Source organism: Gopherus evgoodei, chromosome 15 (genome assembly GCF_007399415.2).
Source record: "Gopherus evgoodei ecotype Sinaloan lineage chromosome 15, rGopEvg1_v1.p, whole genome shotgun sequence".
Taxonomy (NCBI): domain Eukaryota; kingdom Metazoa; phylum Chordata; order Testudines; family Testudinidae; genus Gopherus; species Gopherus evgoodei.
Genome location: NC_044336.1, coordinates 26473716 through 26491940, shown reverse-complemented (window position 1 = coordinate 26491940; position 18225 = coordinate 26473716). Strand labels below are relative to the sequence as shown.

Genomic DNA, 18225 nt, shown 5'->3' with positions numbered 1-18225 from the left:
ACTGCTGGTTACATGGTGCTGGCACCTCCAAGTTCTCTAGCTGCTAAGCCAGTGGTCCCCAACCTTTTCCATGGGGTGGGCGCCAGATGACTAGCCCCCACGGACCGTGGCCACTGGACAAGCAGCTACCATGAAGCACTGTCAAGAGGCATCACTGCCAAGAAGCAACGTCATCAAGAGGTGTCGCCGCTGAAATTCAGCGAGATTTCAATGATAGTGCTTCTTAACGTTGCCACTTCTCGGCAGCATTTCGGCAGCTGCTTGTCCAGCGGCCAGTAGGCGGCCACCCATGGATGCCCCAGTGGGCACCGCATTGGGGACCCCTGTGCTAAGCTATACTGAACAGCTAAATATACAACAAACCTCCCAGTTTGCCACGTAATCAGTCCGTGTGCAGGGATGCTATGTGATTGCAAACCTGCATATGGTGGGAAGGGGGAGGAGCCCCTAGACACTTGCTAATCTGGGTTCAGTCTGTACTACAGAAAACGACAAACCCCAGCGCTGAACTGCCAAAGAGTTCAGTATGCACAGCCCTGGGCGGGTAAACTTCTTAGAACAAAGGTTACAAGACTAAACAAACATTGGAAGCAACACCCCTGCACTTAATGTCTCTTAAGAACTCAAGGCACCATTGCCTTCTCAGCATGGGGATGGAAAGCTCGGCAGATCAAGGGGTTCTATCCCTTTAAAATCAAGTCTGCCATCATCTTTCCTCAGTTTGAGAATGATTGGTACAGCAGCAGCTGTCGGATCCTGTGGGAAGGGGAGTGGCCTTAGGGCCCGTTTCCCAGCAAGTTCGAAGGCATCCAAACACTTTGCAGGTCAGACCCTAAGAATGCAGCATTTTGTGCTTAACTGAACACGGGACAGGAGAACTGGAACTAACAGGGCCAATACCTGCAGCCCCAGCCCAGGGGAAGGAAATCTCAGCACTAGAGCCAGCGAACCTGTGGGATGTGAGCCACGAGTGCTTCCTTGCAGGTTACCCTAGTGCAGACAGAGCTAGGCCTGGCGTACCCTTAGCTTGGCCAGCGTATACCTGGCAGTTAGCACGGGGGGGATCCTCCCCAGCAGCTCTGCCAGGAGAAGCCCCAGTGCAGGCGCAGTTACACTGGCTCAAGGTCTGTTGCTGGTCTCCGCTGGGTCTCTGCTAGAAGGGCAGGACAATCTAGCTGTGCTGGCCAGCTTTCTATCATAGGCAAAGTTTGAGATTGGTGCCAAGCAGTGATTTCCCACATTTCTATTCACTTCTAGGAGAAGTGCCGGCTGCACTGGGCAACAGAGATCCAGCACATTCAGACACTGTTGATAAACGCCAAGCAGATCATACGGCAGCTGATAACTTCGTCTGAACAGACAGAGGGGCCGATCCACCATGTGACCTATGTATCACTGGCCAGCAAGCCCTGGGCTACCACCTCTTTCAGTAGAGCACAGGTGGCACAGGCCTGGCTCCTGCAGCTTCTCCAAACTGCCGGTCGGGGTAGCACAAGGACTCTAGCCATGCTCAGCTGGTACAGAGCCTGCTCGTTCGATGACATTCCTTTTGGAGCAGCTACATAAGCAGCAACAGATTGGTCACGTCATCCTTCAGAAAAAAAAAAAAGAGGCCAGACATGCAAGAACAGTTCCCTCATTTATTATCATACATGTGAAAAGCTCTGGGCACAACCGGTTCATTTCAGCTCCTTCACAGCCAAACCTAAAGAGGAGGGGAAAAGGAAAAAAGAAAAAAAGGTTGAGTAGCTAGAGAGAGACATCCTACTCATTATTTCTGCTTGTCTGGCCGTGAAACCCTGGAACAGTTGCACTGCATCCTGGAGACAAGCTGCTGAACTGACTGCAGTCCCCAATGAAAGGGCAGGAGTGGATTTCTCTGCCTGCCTAGAGCCTCCAGACTTGTGAAAAGGGTGGCCTGAGACTTTGCTCACACAGCTTTCCAAGCAAGAGCATTTGCTCAGATGCTACACAGCTAGGGTCAGATACTCTGTTTCAGAATTAATACTGGGAGAGACTCCACGATTTTAATACAATAGGAGGGGCAGCAAACCCCAGTGCTGGCCCAATGCAGGGCACTTAGCCCCACACCTGGCATTCAGCACCGAAACGCCACTTGAACTGGGCTGACACAGCAAGAACGGTTTTGCTGATCTCTGCAACTCCATGGGATGGGCAGGGATGGCGTCCTTAGCCTGTTTGCCAGAAACTGGGAATGGGCGACAGGGGATGGATCACTTGATGATTCCCTGTTCTGTTCATTCCCTCTAGGGCACCTGGCATTGGCCATTGTTGGGAGACAGGATACTGGGCTAGAAGGACCTTTGGTCTGACCCAGTGTGGCCGTTCTTATGGCAACACCAGAGCCTTTCCTAGTAGCAGAGGGCTGTGGCAAGAGGGAATTACCTCCTTCCCCACTACCGGAATGGGACAGTCCCTCCATCATTCACTTCAGGGCAGGACTTGCAGTTCAACACTCCGCCCATGAGTGCATGTGACACCAGGGGCTCCTGAAGGAGCACTCCCAGAGCAGCAGAGATCAGACAGCACTCAAAAGGACTAGTAGAGAGCACTAGTGCTGGGGCCTCAACCGCCTCTCGGCTCTGGTTACCCCATACGTATAATCTCATTCACTCTTTTAACTGAAGCCCATTACTTTCTGCAATGACCACTGTGGTCAGCCTCCAAGTGCCCTGTATTATGGCATCTCTCTTTAAAAAAGCATCACTTTCATTACGTTGACACATGAAACCAGTAACTGCAGTGCTGGACACTTCCCTTTATGCTTTGCCAGAATCCAGGATCAGCGAACTGCCAGGAATAGGGGATACACAGCCGCCAGCAGCAGCAGCAAGATCCCAAGATAATGGGACACGCACAGCGTTCAAGTGATATTAAAGTGAACCAAAATTAGACAGATAGGGCAACCCTGCCCAAAGCACCTCTCCCTATGGAGGTGATGTTTAAGGCACAAAGGCCTTATTTTTGGAGTTGAATGCACCCACCCTACACTCACCCATGCGGGATATCATTTGAAGCTTCTTTAATGTACATGTAGATGAGGTATGATGCGAGGTTGCCAAATGGTGCATTAAGGAGGTAGGCACAGTCAAACAGTGGTACCAAAAAAATCAGCCCACAATGATAAACAGGTTGAGAACCACTGGTTTAGAAACTAGGTGTCACTGAATTAAAAAGCTATGCACAGGTCAGCATTAGTGTTAGAGATACATTCATATTATGAATATGCAAAAGCTATGAGAGAAAGAAATGACCTAAGAACTAGTAGTGAAAACAAAGTCCACAAACAAGTCCTTGCCTCTGCACTGAAGGATAAAGATCATATTACAGCTCTTACTAACCAGTGTCAGTGACAATGACAAACTCATCTGACCCTGAATCACATCCAGGTGCTTATCAACATATCTATTGGTACATCAGATGTTACATGCAGTCAAGAGTCTACTGAAAAATAAAAGATGTTGATGAAGAACAAAGGAAGAGATTTGAGAGCAGTGCACTTGGTTTCTGATGGGATCCACATCATCTTTAATCCAGCCAAAAAATCTGACATTTAGTCTAGCAAGGGAAGGACAATCATTGCAGCTGTCAGTCCACAAATTGCTTTCCACAGAGCCCTGTCCTTAGCAAATGCAGGGATGATGTTTCAATGGCAACTGTTCTTAGCTGCCCAATAACCTGTGCCTATGTCCCTCTTCCAAGCTGATGGAACAATGAGAACTGACAAAGCTGAATTAAGGCTTCAAGCTGAAAGAATCTACGAGATGAGCGTGCAACAGAGAACCCACACTGTACCTCAGAGATGCTGCAGCTGTCACACAAGTCACAGCTACAGAAAATTACACATTCAATGACTTGGCTGCTAAGTACTTGAGACAGGCCCTAAAAGGATTTGACAAAGATAATTCTATAAATTGACGTCTTTTACAGATACAACAACAGTAACTGTGAAACGTGCAGAAAGTGCCAGACAGGATGCAAGGTTGGATACAGGAGTTACCAGATGACAGGGACACTCTGATCCTCCATGGAAAGGATTTAGAAACATGGCAGGCAACAACAGGCACTTAGTAAAATTCCTCTGTGAATGTGCAGCTGAGAGTGCAGCAGCACACATGCTCCCTCTTGCTGGAAGCTTCTCCAACAGCGAAGCACTGAAGTCCATCACCTGCAGAGGTGCTACAGAAGCCTAAGGCTTGTACAGGACTCACAAGGAAGCTTGTGCATGGTGTATGTGCCAATACGACCTGTGTATCTCAGTGCAAAGGAACTGTAGTAATTAGGTCCCCAATTCAGATATTTTGGTCCTTGCTGTTCGCTACTTTCCAAAACTGGAACACACAGTTAACATGTGGATTGAAACAATCACCCTTACTAGCACAACTGACTAGCATCACCTCATACCTGTGCATGCAGCTTTTGACACACTCCCTCCTGACTTCTGCTGTACACATATTAACAGGACGTGACCATGAGTCATCCATATTTTGTATTAGGGGAAAAAATCTGTTTAATGTTGTCAAAGCAAACGGAGTGTACTGCTTCAGAGACCTTGCCAAACTGGGAGAGAGATGGGCAAGCTGCAATTTCTGCAGCGAAGAAGCTGGTAGCAGTGCATGACCAGAGCAAAAAGAAAGGAGCCTCACAAAGACCTCAGTTGCTTTGCACCTCAATCTAGCCATCAAAAAGGAAGTGCTACTGGCCAAACTCCCACATCAGCAGTTTTGAAGAGCACGTCAAGACACTCTCTTGGCAAACAAAGCTCTGGATGCCACTGCACAGACAATGGACCACCACTGCAACATGGATGGAAAAAAATGTGGATGAACTATTTCCTGTATTCTCCAATGCCCCGATGACATCTGCACTTCAACAAGACCTTATTTGTGCCTGTACCAATAAGAGTTGCCAGACAATCAACTCTTTGTAGTCAGGACAATTTTCCCTGCATACACTGTTGTAACCTACACAACCGTGACAGAGATCATGATGATGAATGAGATAATGACGTGACTAAAAAGGTCAGTAGCGCTATTACATTTCAATATTACCTGTAAAAATATTATCTGTACCAAATTTGTTTTAGCCTTTAGATTGTTGTGATGCTTTGAGGTCAAAGAAACTCAAATTTTATGTCTTGAAATAATACACACTGTCATTAAACTAACAGAAACGAATGCAAATATTTCAAACTCATTTTAGCACGTTGATGGTAACATCAGCACTTGACAGCTCCACTTGATACCTCATCTTAAAGGGGGCATAATAAGCTCTCAAATGATGCATGGGAGGTGTACAGGTGTAGCGTACTGTAAGTTGACCAAAGGAGTGGGGTCTGTTGCTCCTCTATTGCATGTACTGTAGAATACTGTGAATACCCACAGGATACAGATCTCATCAAGCTGGGGGAATGAACTGCGAGCCAGAACGAAGGTCTGTGCTCCAAAATGTAGTGCTTCCGTACTTTAACATGCGTGTATTCTTGGGCAGCTCTTGTATGCCCAGAAAGAGCCATTTCACACATCCCCCAGTTCAGCCTAGCAGCGTGAGGCTCTCAAAAGTCGAGCAAACAAAGCCTCCACTCTCCTATCCCACTTCACGGCACAATGAAAGAGGGGTGCCAGCTCACCGATAACTCTAGATAACACAAGAGGCTGGTTATAAGTACTTCAAGATCTTAAAAAGTGCAATACAAAATCCAGAACACCCACTCCCCCACTCAGTTACCTGGTGGCAGGGATTGCTTCAATTTCTCAGCCTTTTCCTTGTCTGTGATGACCAGAGTGTATAGGTACCGGCTGCAACGCACCTTAAATTTCACATTGTCTTTGTTCTTCTTGATCTTGACAGCTGCAGTAGAAAGAAGCTGGAGTGAGCACACGAAAGGGAGAAGGGTAGCTCAGTGGTTTGAGCATTGGCCCGCTAAACCCAGGATTGTGAGTTCAATCCTTGAAGGGGCCACTTAGGGATTTGGGGCAAAATCAGTACTTGGTCCTGCTAGTGAAGGCAGGGGGCTGGACTCTATTACCTTTCAGGGTCCCTTCCAGTTCTCCGAGATAGGTATATCTCCATCATTAGTGCCTTGCATACACAATAACTGCTGCAAGCTATGCCAGCCAGCCAAGGAAAGTCCCAGCAACCCAGTGAAAAAAGTAGCCCTCCCAGTATAAGGCCTTACACACCAGTTACATACTTGAGAGGCAGAGTAAGTGCAGAGCTGAATTCAAGACTATCTAACCCTGGCCACCCTATTGCCAACATAAAGGGGCACATTGAAAATCCAGCTCAAAAGCCTCATCAGTGTGTTAGCCACAGCTGAAGTGTTTTCACTGGATTTAACTCACTCCAACCAGCAAAAAGGATAGACCACATGAGGGTTTCACAAAGCAAACAGCTGCATATTTCAGGGTATTGTCCTCCAATGCAAAAAAACTTACTTTAATGAACTCAGAAATATATAGTGCCCCAAATTCCAACAGAGTGAGACAGCTCTGAGTGCTAGTAGGTTGTAGTTACCACTATGGTCTTTTTGCACATAAAGAACATTTAAAGCTCAAACACCATGTTTACATACAATTCAAGTTATCCAAGACTGCAGAAGATGCTTTAAAACCAGTTTTTCCATCTTTGTCTTCCAGGACCAATCTAACTAGACAGTTCCTTCAAATACATGAGACTATGCTTCTTAGCCTCCTTTCTTGAAACAGAGTATGGAAAAGCCCCAAGAATTCCACGTTACAGAAGCTATTGGAGGTTTACAGAACCCAGAACTGATTGCAATACTTTTAAAAAACAAGTACTACATCATGACCTCACTCACATAATGGGCTTTACAAAGCCTATTTTCAGGTATTTTCCCTCTTTGTTGCAAGTCAAGACCCACACAAACAATGGAACAGTGTAAATGGGGCTCTCAAACTAGGTCGTGACATTATGTGGGGCTTGTGGGCCATCAGCCTCCACATTTCACTTCCAGCATTTATAATTGTGTTAAATATATATATATTTTTTAAAAAGTGTTTTTAATTTATAAGGAGGGGTTGCAGAGGCTTGCTGTGTGAAAGAGGTCACCAGTACAAAAGTTTGAGAACCACCGGGAAACCACAAAGTACTGTCAAATGCTAAAAGCAAATTGAAGAGACATTTCTCATTTTGCAATTATAGTCATCTTAGGTGCCATCTGAAACAATAGCCGGTATGACAATTACAGGTAGAAGCGTGATTTCATGGTGCCCCTTTCAAAAGAATATGAAAAGTTTTGATATTAAATCTGTGGCTGAAAGGCTAGATTGAAATTGACAAGAGACATGATCATGCTATATTTGCAGATAGTTTCCAACATCACTTATTTGCCAAAACCCAAGTGCAGAGTTGTGTGTCCCTGTTCACCACACTCCCACAAAGGGAAGGAGCTGCACGTTTTACAGTGCCCCGCAGCATCAGCTCTTGCAGGAGAAGTGAGTCCTGAACTTGGGTCATGACAAAATAATCAAAAACGCAGTTTATAAGAAAAAAAAAAAAAACCAACACACTAATATTGGTATAACAACAGTCAGGCTCTCTAACAGACATTTCAATTAGTCTCTAAGTGCTTTATTTAAGCTCAAATGCTGCTATATTTACTTAGTGATTGCCTATTCCTGGCTGATGATTTTTGTAGCATTCAACAGAAAGTATGAGAACACTATTGTAATCCCAGACTTTGCCCCACTCCCCATCTTACACCATTTAATCAAGGTCACCATGTCAATACCAATCCAATGAGAAACCACCACTTTCAGACAGAGACCTCTTCAGGGCAGGAAGTGCATCTTTACTTGAAACACATACTACTACATAGTAACCTTAAACAACTGGATAAGTCATTAACATAGTCATTTGTGCTGGGCTTGTGGGGAAGAACAGCTCCCGGGCTTGTTACAAGTGCAAGTGGGTGGATCTAGACCAGAGTCAGATTTCTGTCCCCTGCTAGAATGAAGATTTACCTATTGGTGGCAGACATAAGACCTTGTCAGTTATTTTTAGTTAAAGTCACAGACAGGTTGTGGGCAATAAACAAAAATTCACAGAAGCCCGTGACCTGTCCCCTGACTTTTACTAAAATACTCGGGGGTGGGGGTGAGAGAAACAGAGCACACCCACCACTGTTCCTGAGGGAGGAGGCTGAAGCCCCAGGGGATCAGTCATCTGCTCCAGCTATGCCCCAGAAATAGTCACAGAGGTGCTGGAACGCCACAGAATCCAGGATAGAAGTGTAGCCTTAATGATGCTGAATAGGATCTACACAGAGCAGTCATTCCTGGTAGGTCCCGTGCCAACTAACTCAGACTCTATAGATTTGTCCTTGGACATGAAGTTGTGTCCTGTGGGCAAGCCCTTGACCAACACAACGTGCAATCACAGGCTGTAGGAGTTTAAGTCCCAACATTCCTCCCCAGCAACCATGTGGCCATAAACAGGTTAGTAAGCCGACATACTGTGGGGCCCACACACTGTTTGCACCACAGTAAAGAGATTCCCTCCCTCCAATGTCTACAGAAGAAAACTCTCTTTAGCGCTTCAACAGGAGATAACTGTTTATAAGACAGATGGAAGCCATGTGGGGCTTCCACCCAGCACCTGGCAACCCACACTACTCACACTTGGCATCCTTTCTCCTGGCTGTAAGCAGGAAGTCTTTGATCTCTTCAATTTTGCGAGGCTGGAAATAAACAGCAGCAAAGACTCACCATCTTGAGCACAAGGCAGCCTGGAGAGCGAGGGGGGGGGGCTGTCTGCGGGCTCCCACCAGGGACACTCTGCCAGCCCCTCTGACTCGTGCCCATCCTCCTGGGCTCGGGGGGAGCCACGTCCCCGGAGCAGATGTGGAGAGACATTTCCCCTCCCCCCCCACGCCGCAGGGTCCCCCCAGGGCCCGGCCCGTGACCCAGGCGCCCATCGCCCCACGTGCTGGCTCACCATGGCGACGGTCCGGGCTCCGGGCAGCTGCTGCCTGCGGGAGAGAAAATCCAAGATGGCGTCAGCGCGATGGGGGGGGGGCTGGGCTAAACCCCCCCAAGCTCGCCCCTCCTCGCCCCCGCCCCACCCACGGACCCGCCCGCCTGGCCCCGCACCCGCTCCCCCATGTCCCTCATCCCCTCCTCGGGACCCCCCCGCCCGGCCCCGCCGAGGATGCCGGCGGATCCAGCCGCGCCCCCCCCGACACTCACTCAGCCCGCCACAGACGCGGGGATTAAAAAGGAACAAATACTTCCGCATCCGGGCACTTAAACCGGACCCAGGCGGCTACGGGTGCCGAGAGAAGGCAAAAAGTGCAGAAGGGCGCTCACAGCAACGCTGCTGGGTAGGGAGGGGTGGCTAGTCAGAGAAGTGCTAGTTTATTTGTGATCCTAGGTTTAGACAGGGGTCACTCTGTGTGTTTGTGAGGGGGGTGTTGGTGGCGCGTCTGTTGGTGTATTCATTGACATGAATAGCTAATGAGAGTGCTATAGATTGTTATTACAAGTGTACTAATTTTAATTAATGATAAACAATTAATTCACAACTCAGGGTTGGGGTGTGTGTGTTCCTTATCATATTTCCATTGCTGATTAGTCCGTGTCTACTAATAGTGCATAGCTCCCAGCTTGGGGTCATTGTAGACATGACCACATTTGTGTTAATATAGAGTTGAATGCCATGCACTGCAGTTCCTTGGCGGACTGTTACAACCTCCATTTGCTTAGTGCTGGGATCCAGGTCTTCCAAGATGTTATGGGCTGTTATAAAGAGGATGGGGATCAATTGTTTTCCATGTCCACTGAAGGTAGGAGAAGAAGCAATGGACTTAATCTGCAACAAGGCAAGTTTATGTTAGATGTTAGGAAAGACTTTCTAACTCTAAGGGTGGTTAGGCTCTGGAATAAGCTTCCCAGGGGAGGTCTTGGAGTCCCCATCTTTGGAAGCATTTCAAAATCAGTTGGACAAACACCTGTCAGGGATGGCCTAGCTGTTCTTGGTCCTGCCACAGCTCAGAGGATGGGACTTGATGAGTTCTCGAGGTCCCTTCCAGCCCTATGTTTCTATGAGACAAGAAGAGAGAGGATGCTTTTTTGTGGTTAAGGCAACCACAGAAGGAGCCTGGGTTCTATTCTCAGCAGGGGAATTTGTCCTGCTTTGAGCAGGGGGTGGGACTAGATGACCTCCTGAGGTCCCTTCCAACCCTGATATTCTGATTCTATGATAAACTCCAGATTTACTGTGTGATTTTGGACAAGCCAAATCCACCTGTTAGGTGCCTCAGTTTCCCCATCTGTAAAATGAGGGTAATGACATCTATTTCATATGGTGGCAGCGAGGCTCAATTCACTAATCTGAAGTCATCAGAGGGAAATATGGCAGTACCTGGGGGCCACCTGAGAATGGGATGCCATGGTGCTAGGCACTGGACAGACAGAATCAGAGAATCCCTGCTCCAAAGAGCTTACAATCTGAATAGAGCAAAGGGGAGGGGGAAGTTTTAGAACATAGAAGTGGAGCCCATCTATTTTTGTACAGCACCTCACACAATAGGAGCCTGGTCCATGACTGCCGCTCCTAGGTGCTGCTGCAATACAGATTATTATAGGACTGAGTTGGTGGCAAACGTCATGTTAGGTCTGGTGGTGCCATTGTCTCCTTTTGACTTCTAAGGCAGAGAACCAGCGGAGTTTTCAAAACAGAAAATATTTCAGGCCTCCTTTATCCATTAGATTGGGCACAACTAGTTCTCTCCCTCCACCGTGTATGATCACCAGACAGCAAGTGTGAAAAACCGGGACAGGGACTGGGGAGTAATAGGAGCCTATATAAGAAAAATCCTCCCAAATCGGGGCTGTCCCTATAAAGTTGAGACATCTGGTCTCCCTGCGTGTCCCCGAAGCTGTCCTGCTCAGAGCCCCCTTTAAAGATTTGCATGTCAGGGCTAGGGGTGTAATGGAACAGTTCATCCACAGGAGGGAGCTTCAGCAACGCTTTAGCACCTTTGCACAAACAGAGTCGATGTAAGTGCAAAGCGGTCTCGTGCCAGGTATTGCACTGGGTGGTGACCCTGGGAAAGGTGAACGCTTCCTAACGGCACTGCCCAGCCGTGACTTGCTTTGTCCAGAACAGTCATCAGGTTCCTTCCACCCGGCATCCTCATTCCATCGTTCTGCTGCCGTCCAAAGAGCAGCTGCGGGCTGGGGCGTGCCAGGCCGGGCCTCGGGCGGAGGCTGGATCATTTGCTAAGGGCAGCAATGCAGTGCTGATTTATTTCTTGGGTTTAGTGCTTCGCTGGGCGTTTAGGGGAATGGGGTAATAGCAAGCCAACAGGACCAGGGCTGTTTGACGCACACAGCAAGTGCCCGGCTGTGAAAGTGACATCCTCCAACAAGGGGATCACGGCAGGAATTTCTCCTGGGTGTGAGGTTCTCTCTAAGCACCCTTGCCCTGATTCCGCTTTCTGGAATTTAGAAATGTTAGGAGCCTCCTCCTAGGGGGCACACATGTCCAGCTGGCTGTGAGGGGATTGGCAAGGGACAAGGGGAAGGAACAGACACTTCACTGACAGTGTCTGATGTCTGTGAGGCTGCATTGTTGAAAAGCTGCTTCTGCACTCCTCTGGGGGATGCATTACTGAGACCAGCCCTCCCAGGATGGGCAGTTTCAGCAGCCACCAGCAAATGAGTCACGAATTAGTAGGAACTGCAGGGGGCTTGGAGGGGGGTGTGTCCAAAATAGCTGTCCAGAGGCTTCACTCACAATTCCTTGCCCTTCCGGCTGTACCTGTATTTCTTCTAATGCATCTGGAGAGACCCTGTAACCTGCTCCTTCCAAACCCGCAGTCTCTCCTCCCCCAATCGCTACATCAGTTTCCATCCTTTGATCTCAAAGCACTTTACAAAAGAAGGCAAGTCTCATCTCCTCCCCATCCCCCAGATTTCAGGTGAGGAAACTGAGGCCCGCAGAGGTCACAGGGCAGGTCAGTGCTGGGAATAGAACCCAGCGGGGCTGTGAGACCACAGCTCATCAGTCAGAAACTGTACAGCCTGGAACGAGAGGGCGGAGAAGATTGAAAGCTCTGGCTTGGGGGCTCAGGCTTTGCTGGAGTGATTTCTCCTCTTGGCTCGCAGCCAGCCCTAGGAAGGTGAGAGACAGGCTTGTGTTTATCATGAAACACACAAAGCTCCATGTGTGTGTGGGGGTCAGGCTGGAAATCTGGGCTGAAGGGTCAGGTGAGTTGGGACACTGGCGGCAAAGTTTCCCCCAGCCCTAGAGCACAAGCTCCCCACAAGACTCCCTGTGAGCTGCACGGGAGCCGGAGCAGCCCCTTGGGCCGGGAAACTGGACCACGGCACGACAGAGACAGACCAAGCCCAAGACACCAGCAAGGAACTGCTTTGAGGAGCTTTGGACCCTGATCAGCATCTAGACATGAGCTTTGCTCCAGCCCTTCTCTACAGTCTGCGTGAAGCCCTGAAGCCCAGCTCTGCCTGTAATCAGTCAGTCCAACTGATCCGCTTTAGAGAAGTCTGGATCTGGATCTGAACTTTTATCTCCACGGTGATTTTTCTACCATACCGATCACCAGAGCATCTGGGCTTTCCCTCTCTGGGCTCTTCCTTACAAATCCTAGTAAATATATACCGCCTGGGACAGAAGATAAATTAAATGGAGGTTTCTACAGATCTAAGAGAATTATACTGGAGTGAAGAAGAATTCATCTTCACTTTAAGGGACAAAGAATTTTCCTATCTATCAAAATGTGCCTGGGAGAAGGAACATTAGATCTACAGAAAGGGACAGCCCCTTTCGTCTATGGGGCAGGGGCCAGCCTATCTGCTGGTATATATCTCGTGTTATGCAGCAGGAGAAAGGAAATCGATAGAACTGTCAGGGCTTTAATGCATTCAGTATTGCAAACTCTCCGATCACCGGAATCACCAGATGGATGTTTCAAATTAAAAAAAAAAAAAAGGAAGATAAACACCTGCCATGCCAAAGGGGAAGTGGGAACAGGAGTAAGTATTGGGGGAAATTAAAGGCCATAAATCATCAGAACCTGCTCAAAGTCTAGGACTTGTTATTTATTGGACAGTCCCTTTAAATTGAAAAAAAATTGCATTAGCACCACAGGGTCACTGGCTGTTGCAGCTCAGGCTTGAGCGTAGTCTGTCCCTGTCAGCGTAAAGTCCTGTTTCACAGCACCTGCTTCTAGCTGTAGCATGGCAGGCAAAACCGGAGCCTGGGAGAGCCACTCCTAAGGGGTTCTAGCAGCCTGGGGAGCGTTAGAGCCTGCTGCCCCAAAACACAGGCTCCGAGAACTTGAGACACCAGAACGTTGCTGTGGGATATGATCACGGGGCTGGGGCACATGGCTTACGAGGAGAGGCTGAGGGAACTGGGGTTATTTAGTCTGCAGAAGAGAAGCGTGAGGGGGGATTTGATAGCTGCTTTCAACTACCTGAAAGGGGGTTCCAAAAAGGATGGAGCTCAGCTGTTCTCAGTGGTGGCAGATGACAGAACAAGGAGTAATGGTCTCACGTTGCAGTGGGTGAGGTCTAGGTTGGATATTAGGAAAACCATTTTTCACTAGGAGGGTGGTGAAGCACTGAAATGGGTTCCCTAGGGAGGTGGTGGAATCTCCTTCCTTAGAGGTTTTTAAGGCCCGGCTTGATAAAGCCCTGGCTGGGATGATTTACTTGGAAATTGGTCCTGCTTTGAGCAGGGGTTTGGACTAGATGACCTGTGAGGTCTCTTCCAGCCCTGATATTCTAGGATATACTAATAGCAGGGCTTTTAGCCTCTTTGCAAACCAGACACTAGAGGGCAACAATGAGCAGGTCTGGTATTACACGCACAGAGGGCCCTGGTGAAGTACATTCCAGTGTAGGGCTCTGTGTCTGTCACGGAGGTTGTGGAAGTCACAGGTTCCCTGACTTTTGCAGTGGCCAATGTGGATGAGCCCAGGGCCGCCCAAGCAGCTGCCTCCAGAGCCAGCTGCTCCGGTGGCCCCTAGCATAGCCACACCAGCTGCTGCTCCAGCGGTCCCCGGCAGCAGTCCCCAGGACAGATGGACGGAGCAGCCACGGTCCTCAGCCCCCGGCAGCTGGTGCCACTGGCCCCGGGCACCCCGTCAGCAGCAGCGCCCCCATGCCCCCCAGCAGCCTCCCCCGCCAGGTTTAGTCACGGGTATTTCTAGTAAAAGTCATGGACAGGTCGGGGCCATGAATTTTTGTTTATTGCCATGTCCATGACTTTTACTAAAATTACCCATGACTACATCGTAGCCGTAGTAATTGGGGGAGAAGGTAGAGACCCGCAGACAGAAGGAAGAGAGGACTTGAAGGGCATCATGGGGTGTAATGGATTAAAAGCTTGTTACCACTCTCATTCTACCAAGACCGAGGCCCCCTTGTGCCTGTGCTGCAGGGACTCCTAGCAAGAGAGAGCCCCTGCCCCAAACAGCTTACAGTCTAAATAGACAAGATAGATAAAGGGGAAACTGAGGCGCGGAGAGAGGTGACATTGCCCTACATCAATGGGAACAGAACCCAGGTCCTAAGCCTCACTCCATTGTTCTGCACACTAGAGCACACTGCCTCCAAATAGACCCTCTATCCACACTCCCCAGGCACCTAGAATTGGAGGCATCGTTTCAGGGTCCCAAGGGGAATCCTAAAACCCAGGGAGGATATTTTGAAAGTCAAGTTAAATGTGAACATAAGAACGGCCATACTGGGATCAGACCAACGGTCCATCTAGTCCAGTATCTTGTCTCTGACAGTGGCCAATGCTAGATGCCCCGGAGAGAATGAACAGAACAGGGAATCATCAAGTGATCCATTCCCTGTTGCCCATTCTCAGCTTCTGGCAGTCAGAGGTGTAGGGGCACCCAGAGCATGGGATCACGTCCCTGATTGTCCTGGCTAATAGCCACTGAGGGACCTGCCCTCCATGAACTTATCTAACTAGTTTTTTAACCCAGTTATGCTTCTGGCTTTCACAGCATCCCCTGGCAAGTTGTTCCACAGGTTGACTGAGCGTTGTGTGAAGTACTTCCTTATGTTTGTTTTAAACCTGCTGCCTATTCATTTCATTGGGTGACCCCTGGTTCATGTGTTATGTAAAAGGAGTAAATAACACTTCTATACTCACTTTCTCCACATCAGTCATGATTTTATAGACCTCTATAATACCCTCCTCAGTCATCTCTTTTCTAAGCTGAATAGTCCCAGTCTTTTTAATCTCTCCTCATTTGGAAGCTGTTCCAGCCCCCTAATCACTTTTGTTGCCCTTCTCTGTACTCTTTCCAATATATCTTTTTTGAGATGGGGCGACCAGAACTGCAGGCAGTATTCAAGATGTGGGCGTACCAGAGATTTATATAGTGGCATAATGATATTTTCTGTCTTATTAGCGATCCCTTTCTTAATGATTCCCAACATTCTGTTTGCTTTTTTGACTGTCACTGCACACTGAGTGGCTGTTTTCAGATAATTATCCACAATGACGCCAAGATCTTTTTCTTGGGTGGTAACAGCTAATTTAGACCACCATCATTTTGTCTGTACAGTTGGGATTATGTTTTCCAATGTGCATTACTTTGCATTTATCAATAGGGCCCTACCAAATTCACATCCATTTTGGTCATTTTCCCGGTCATAGAATTTTAAAAATAGTAAATTTCATGATTTCAGATATTTAAATCTGAAACGTCACCATGTTGTAACTGTGGGTGCACAGTGGAGGGGGTGGGGGTTCGCAAGGTTATTGTAGGGGGATTGTGGTATGGCCACCTTACTTCTGTGCTCCTGCCTTCAAAGCCTCAGCCAGCAGCCGCCACTCTGATGAGGGACTTTGTCAAAGGCTTTCTGAAAGGCCACGTACACAGTATCCACTGGATCATCCTTGTCCTTATGTTTGTTGACTCCCTCAAAGAATTCTAATAGATTGGTGAGGCATGATTTTTCTTTACAAAAGCCATGTTGGCTTCCCCAACACATCATGTTTATTTATGTCTTACAATTCTGTTATGATAGTTCAACCAATCTGCCTGGTACTGAAGTTAGGCTTACTGGCCTGCAACTGTCAGGATTGCTTCTGAAACCTTTTTTTAAAATGAGTCTTACAGTTAATTACCATCCAGTCATCTGGTACAGAGGCTGATTTAAGTGATAGGTTACATATCACAGTTAATAGTTCTGCAATTTCATATTTGAGGTCCTTCAGAACTCTTGGGTGAATACAGTCTGGTCCTGGTGATTTATCACTGTTAAATTTATCAGTTTGTTCCAAAACCTCCTCTGCTGACACTTCAATCTGCAACGACTCCTCAGATTTGTCACCTATGAAGAATGGCTCAGGCCTGGGAATCTCTCACACATCCGCCACAGTGAAGACCGATGCAAAGAATTCATTTAGCTTCATCCCAACGGCCTTGTCTTCTTCCTTGAGTGCACTGTTAGCACCTCGATCGTCCAGCAGCCCCATGGATTGTTTGCCAGGCTTCCGACTTAAAATTTGTTTGGCTGTTAGTTTCTCTGTCTGTGCTCCACCCTGCTCATTCTCTACTGTCACTCAGCAGCTTCCTGATTATTTTTAAGAGCTTGTAGCAGGAGAGCAATAACTGGAGCCCTCACGCTGTTTTATGAGGCAATAATCCAGCTCCCTGGCTCAGGATAATACCCAGTGGCCTCGCATGGGGACTGGCTTACAGCCCATTAACCATGGGGATGGGCTGTTATCACTCCACTCAGCGGAGACCTTCACCAAGGGGCATGCGCTTGGAGCCAGTGCAGGGGCAGGGGAGTGGGAAATGTAGCAGGAGAATGGCAGTCCGGAGGATGAGCTGGGATGTTTCCCTTCCACCCCACAGTTTAGACCCGGAGACGGCTCTCAGACCCACATTTCCCTGGTGACCTGGGAGGCTGAGCCCATCTGTCTTGCTCTGGCCCTTGGAGAGCTCCCAGTGCTGGCACATGGGAATTTGGAGTGTGGCAGGATGGAGCCCCAGGAGCCCCCCAGTTGGTGATGAAGTCGGAGCACCCCCCCCGCCCGCTCGTAGCTGCTGTCACCAGGCGCAAGGTGGGAATGGAGCTGGGCTGGATGTTGGAAGCATGAGCTGGGAGCTAATGGAGGGGTTGGGAGCGGGGTTGAGACTCGGGGCAGCGGGAAGGGCAGAACTGGGTCACACCTGCCAGTCAGCAGCCACGGGTGTGGAGGTCCTGGCCTGACACTTCAGCCTGGCAGGCAGGGAGCTTGCACCTTTCCAGGACCGGGGTACAGGGTGGAGAAGAGCTTGGGGAAGAGGCTGAGGCGGTAGGGGGTTGGGGTGGGAGGCAACTGGAAAGGTCACTGCCCTGGGGATGGAGGAGGCCGGCAAGAGTGAAGAGAGGAGACCAACGGCACTGATGGTGTTGGCCCTGTGGTCAGTGCTCTGAGTCACCATGGGGGAGATTATGGGGGAGACCCTAAGCCCCGCCTAGCCTGACCCCAGCTCTGCCATTCTGCCCAGGTAGCTCGGCCATCACCTGGGCCAGAGGCCTGTCTCCAGAGCCGAGAACGCCATGGGCATCACCACTGGCGTCTCCATGGGGCCAGAGAGGCCCACAGACCCATCCCTCCAGGGAAAAGAGAGACACAAAGGCGCGGCCATCCCTCATCTTAACGAGACTGAGATGAGCCTCGTTTGCTAACGAGGAATTTCATAGTCACAGCCTGACAAGTGCAGCCGCAGCAGGGAGTGTGAAGGTCAGTGCTGTAAGAAGTGAGCGCGCCCACCTGCAACCAACCCGGGCGCGGAGCTGCTTCTAACGCCCAGGCCGCAGTGCCAGGCAGCAGCTTCTTTCCCTGGGCCTTGCCAAAGGGGTTGCTGAGCCGCTGCTAGCAAGGCCAGGGGCAGCCCCCGCCTCTGGCCCGGTCACTGCAGCAGGTTGCCTGGCTTGGCTGTGCTGAGCGTCATATTTGGCACGAGCTTTCCCGGTCTGCACGTGCAGACTCTCACGGGACGAGCTCAAAGGACTTTGAAAACACCAGCAGACTGAACTAGGGCAGTGCTGTTAGACCCATTCGATGGATGGGGAAACTGAGATACAGCAAATACAGCCACATAATGGCAGAGCTGGGACTGGAATCCAAGATCTCTGCCTGCCAGTTCCCTGCTCCACCTGTTAGACCATATTCCCCTCTCAGAGCTGGGACTTG

The 18225-nt window shown here is 49.1% G+C and overlaps 1 protein-coding gene across 1 annotated transcript; it reads right to left on the bottom strand.

The window, feature by feature from the left end:
* Nucleotides 1-1621: 1621 nt before the first annotated feature.
* Nucleotides 1622-9302, bottom strand: RPL38 (ribosomal protein L38). The gene is made up of 5 exons (XM_030534473.1): nucleotides 9231-9302; nucleotides 8980-9013; nucleotides 8662-8722; nucleotides 5749-5871; nucleotides 1622-1705 (listed from the first exon to the last, which is right to left on the bottom strand). The coding sequence occupies exons 2-5, from the start codon at nucleotides 8980-8982 to the stop codon at nucleotides 1680-1682; spliced, it is 213 nt and encodes a 70-aa protein (XP_030390333.1). The 5' UTR covers nucleotides 8983-9013; nucleotides 9231-9302; the 3' UTR covers nucleotides 1622-1679.
* Between the last annotated feature and the right edge of the window lie 8923 nt (nucleotides 9303-18225).

Coding starts and splice junctions, on each gene's coding strand:
- RPL38 (XM_030534473.1), bottom strand. Junction 5,872..8,661: donor CAGGAGAAAGGATGCCAAGT/GTGAGTAGTGTG, acceptor TTTCTACTGCAG/CTGTCAAGATCAAGAAGAAC. Junction 1,706..5,748: donor GAAGCAATCCCTGCCACCAG/GTAACTGAGTGG, acceptor CCTCCTCTTTAG/GTTTGGCTGTGAAGGAGCTG.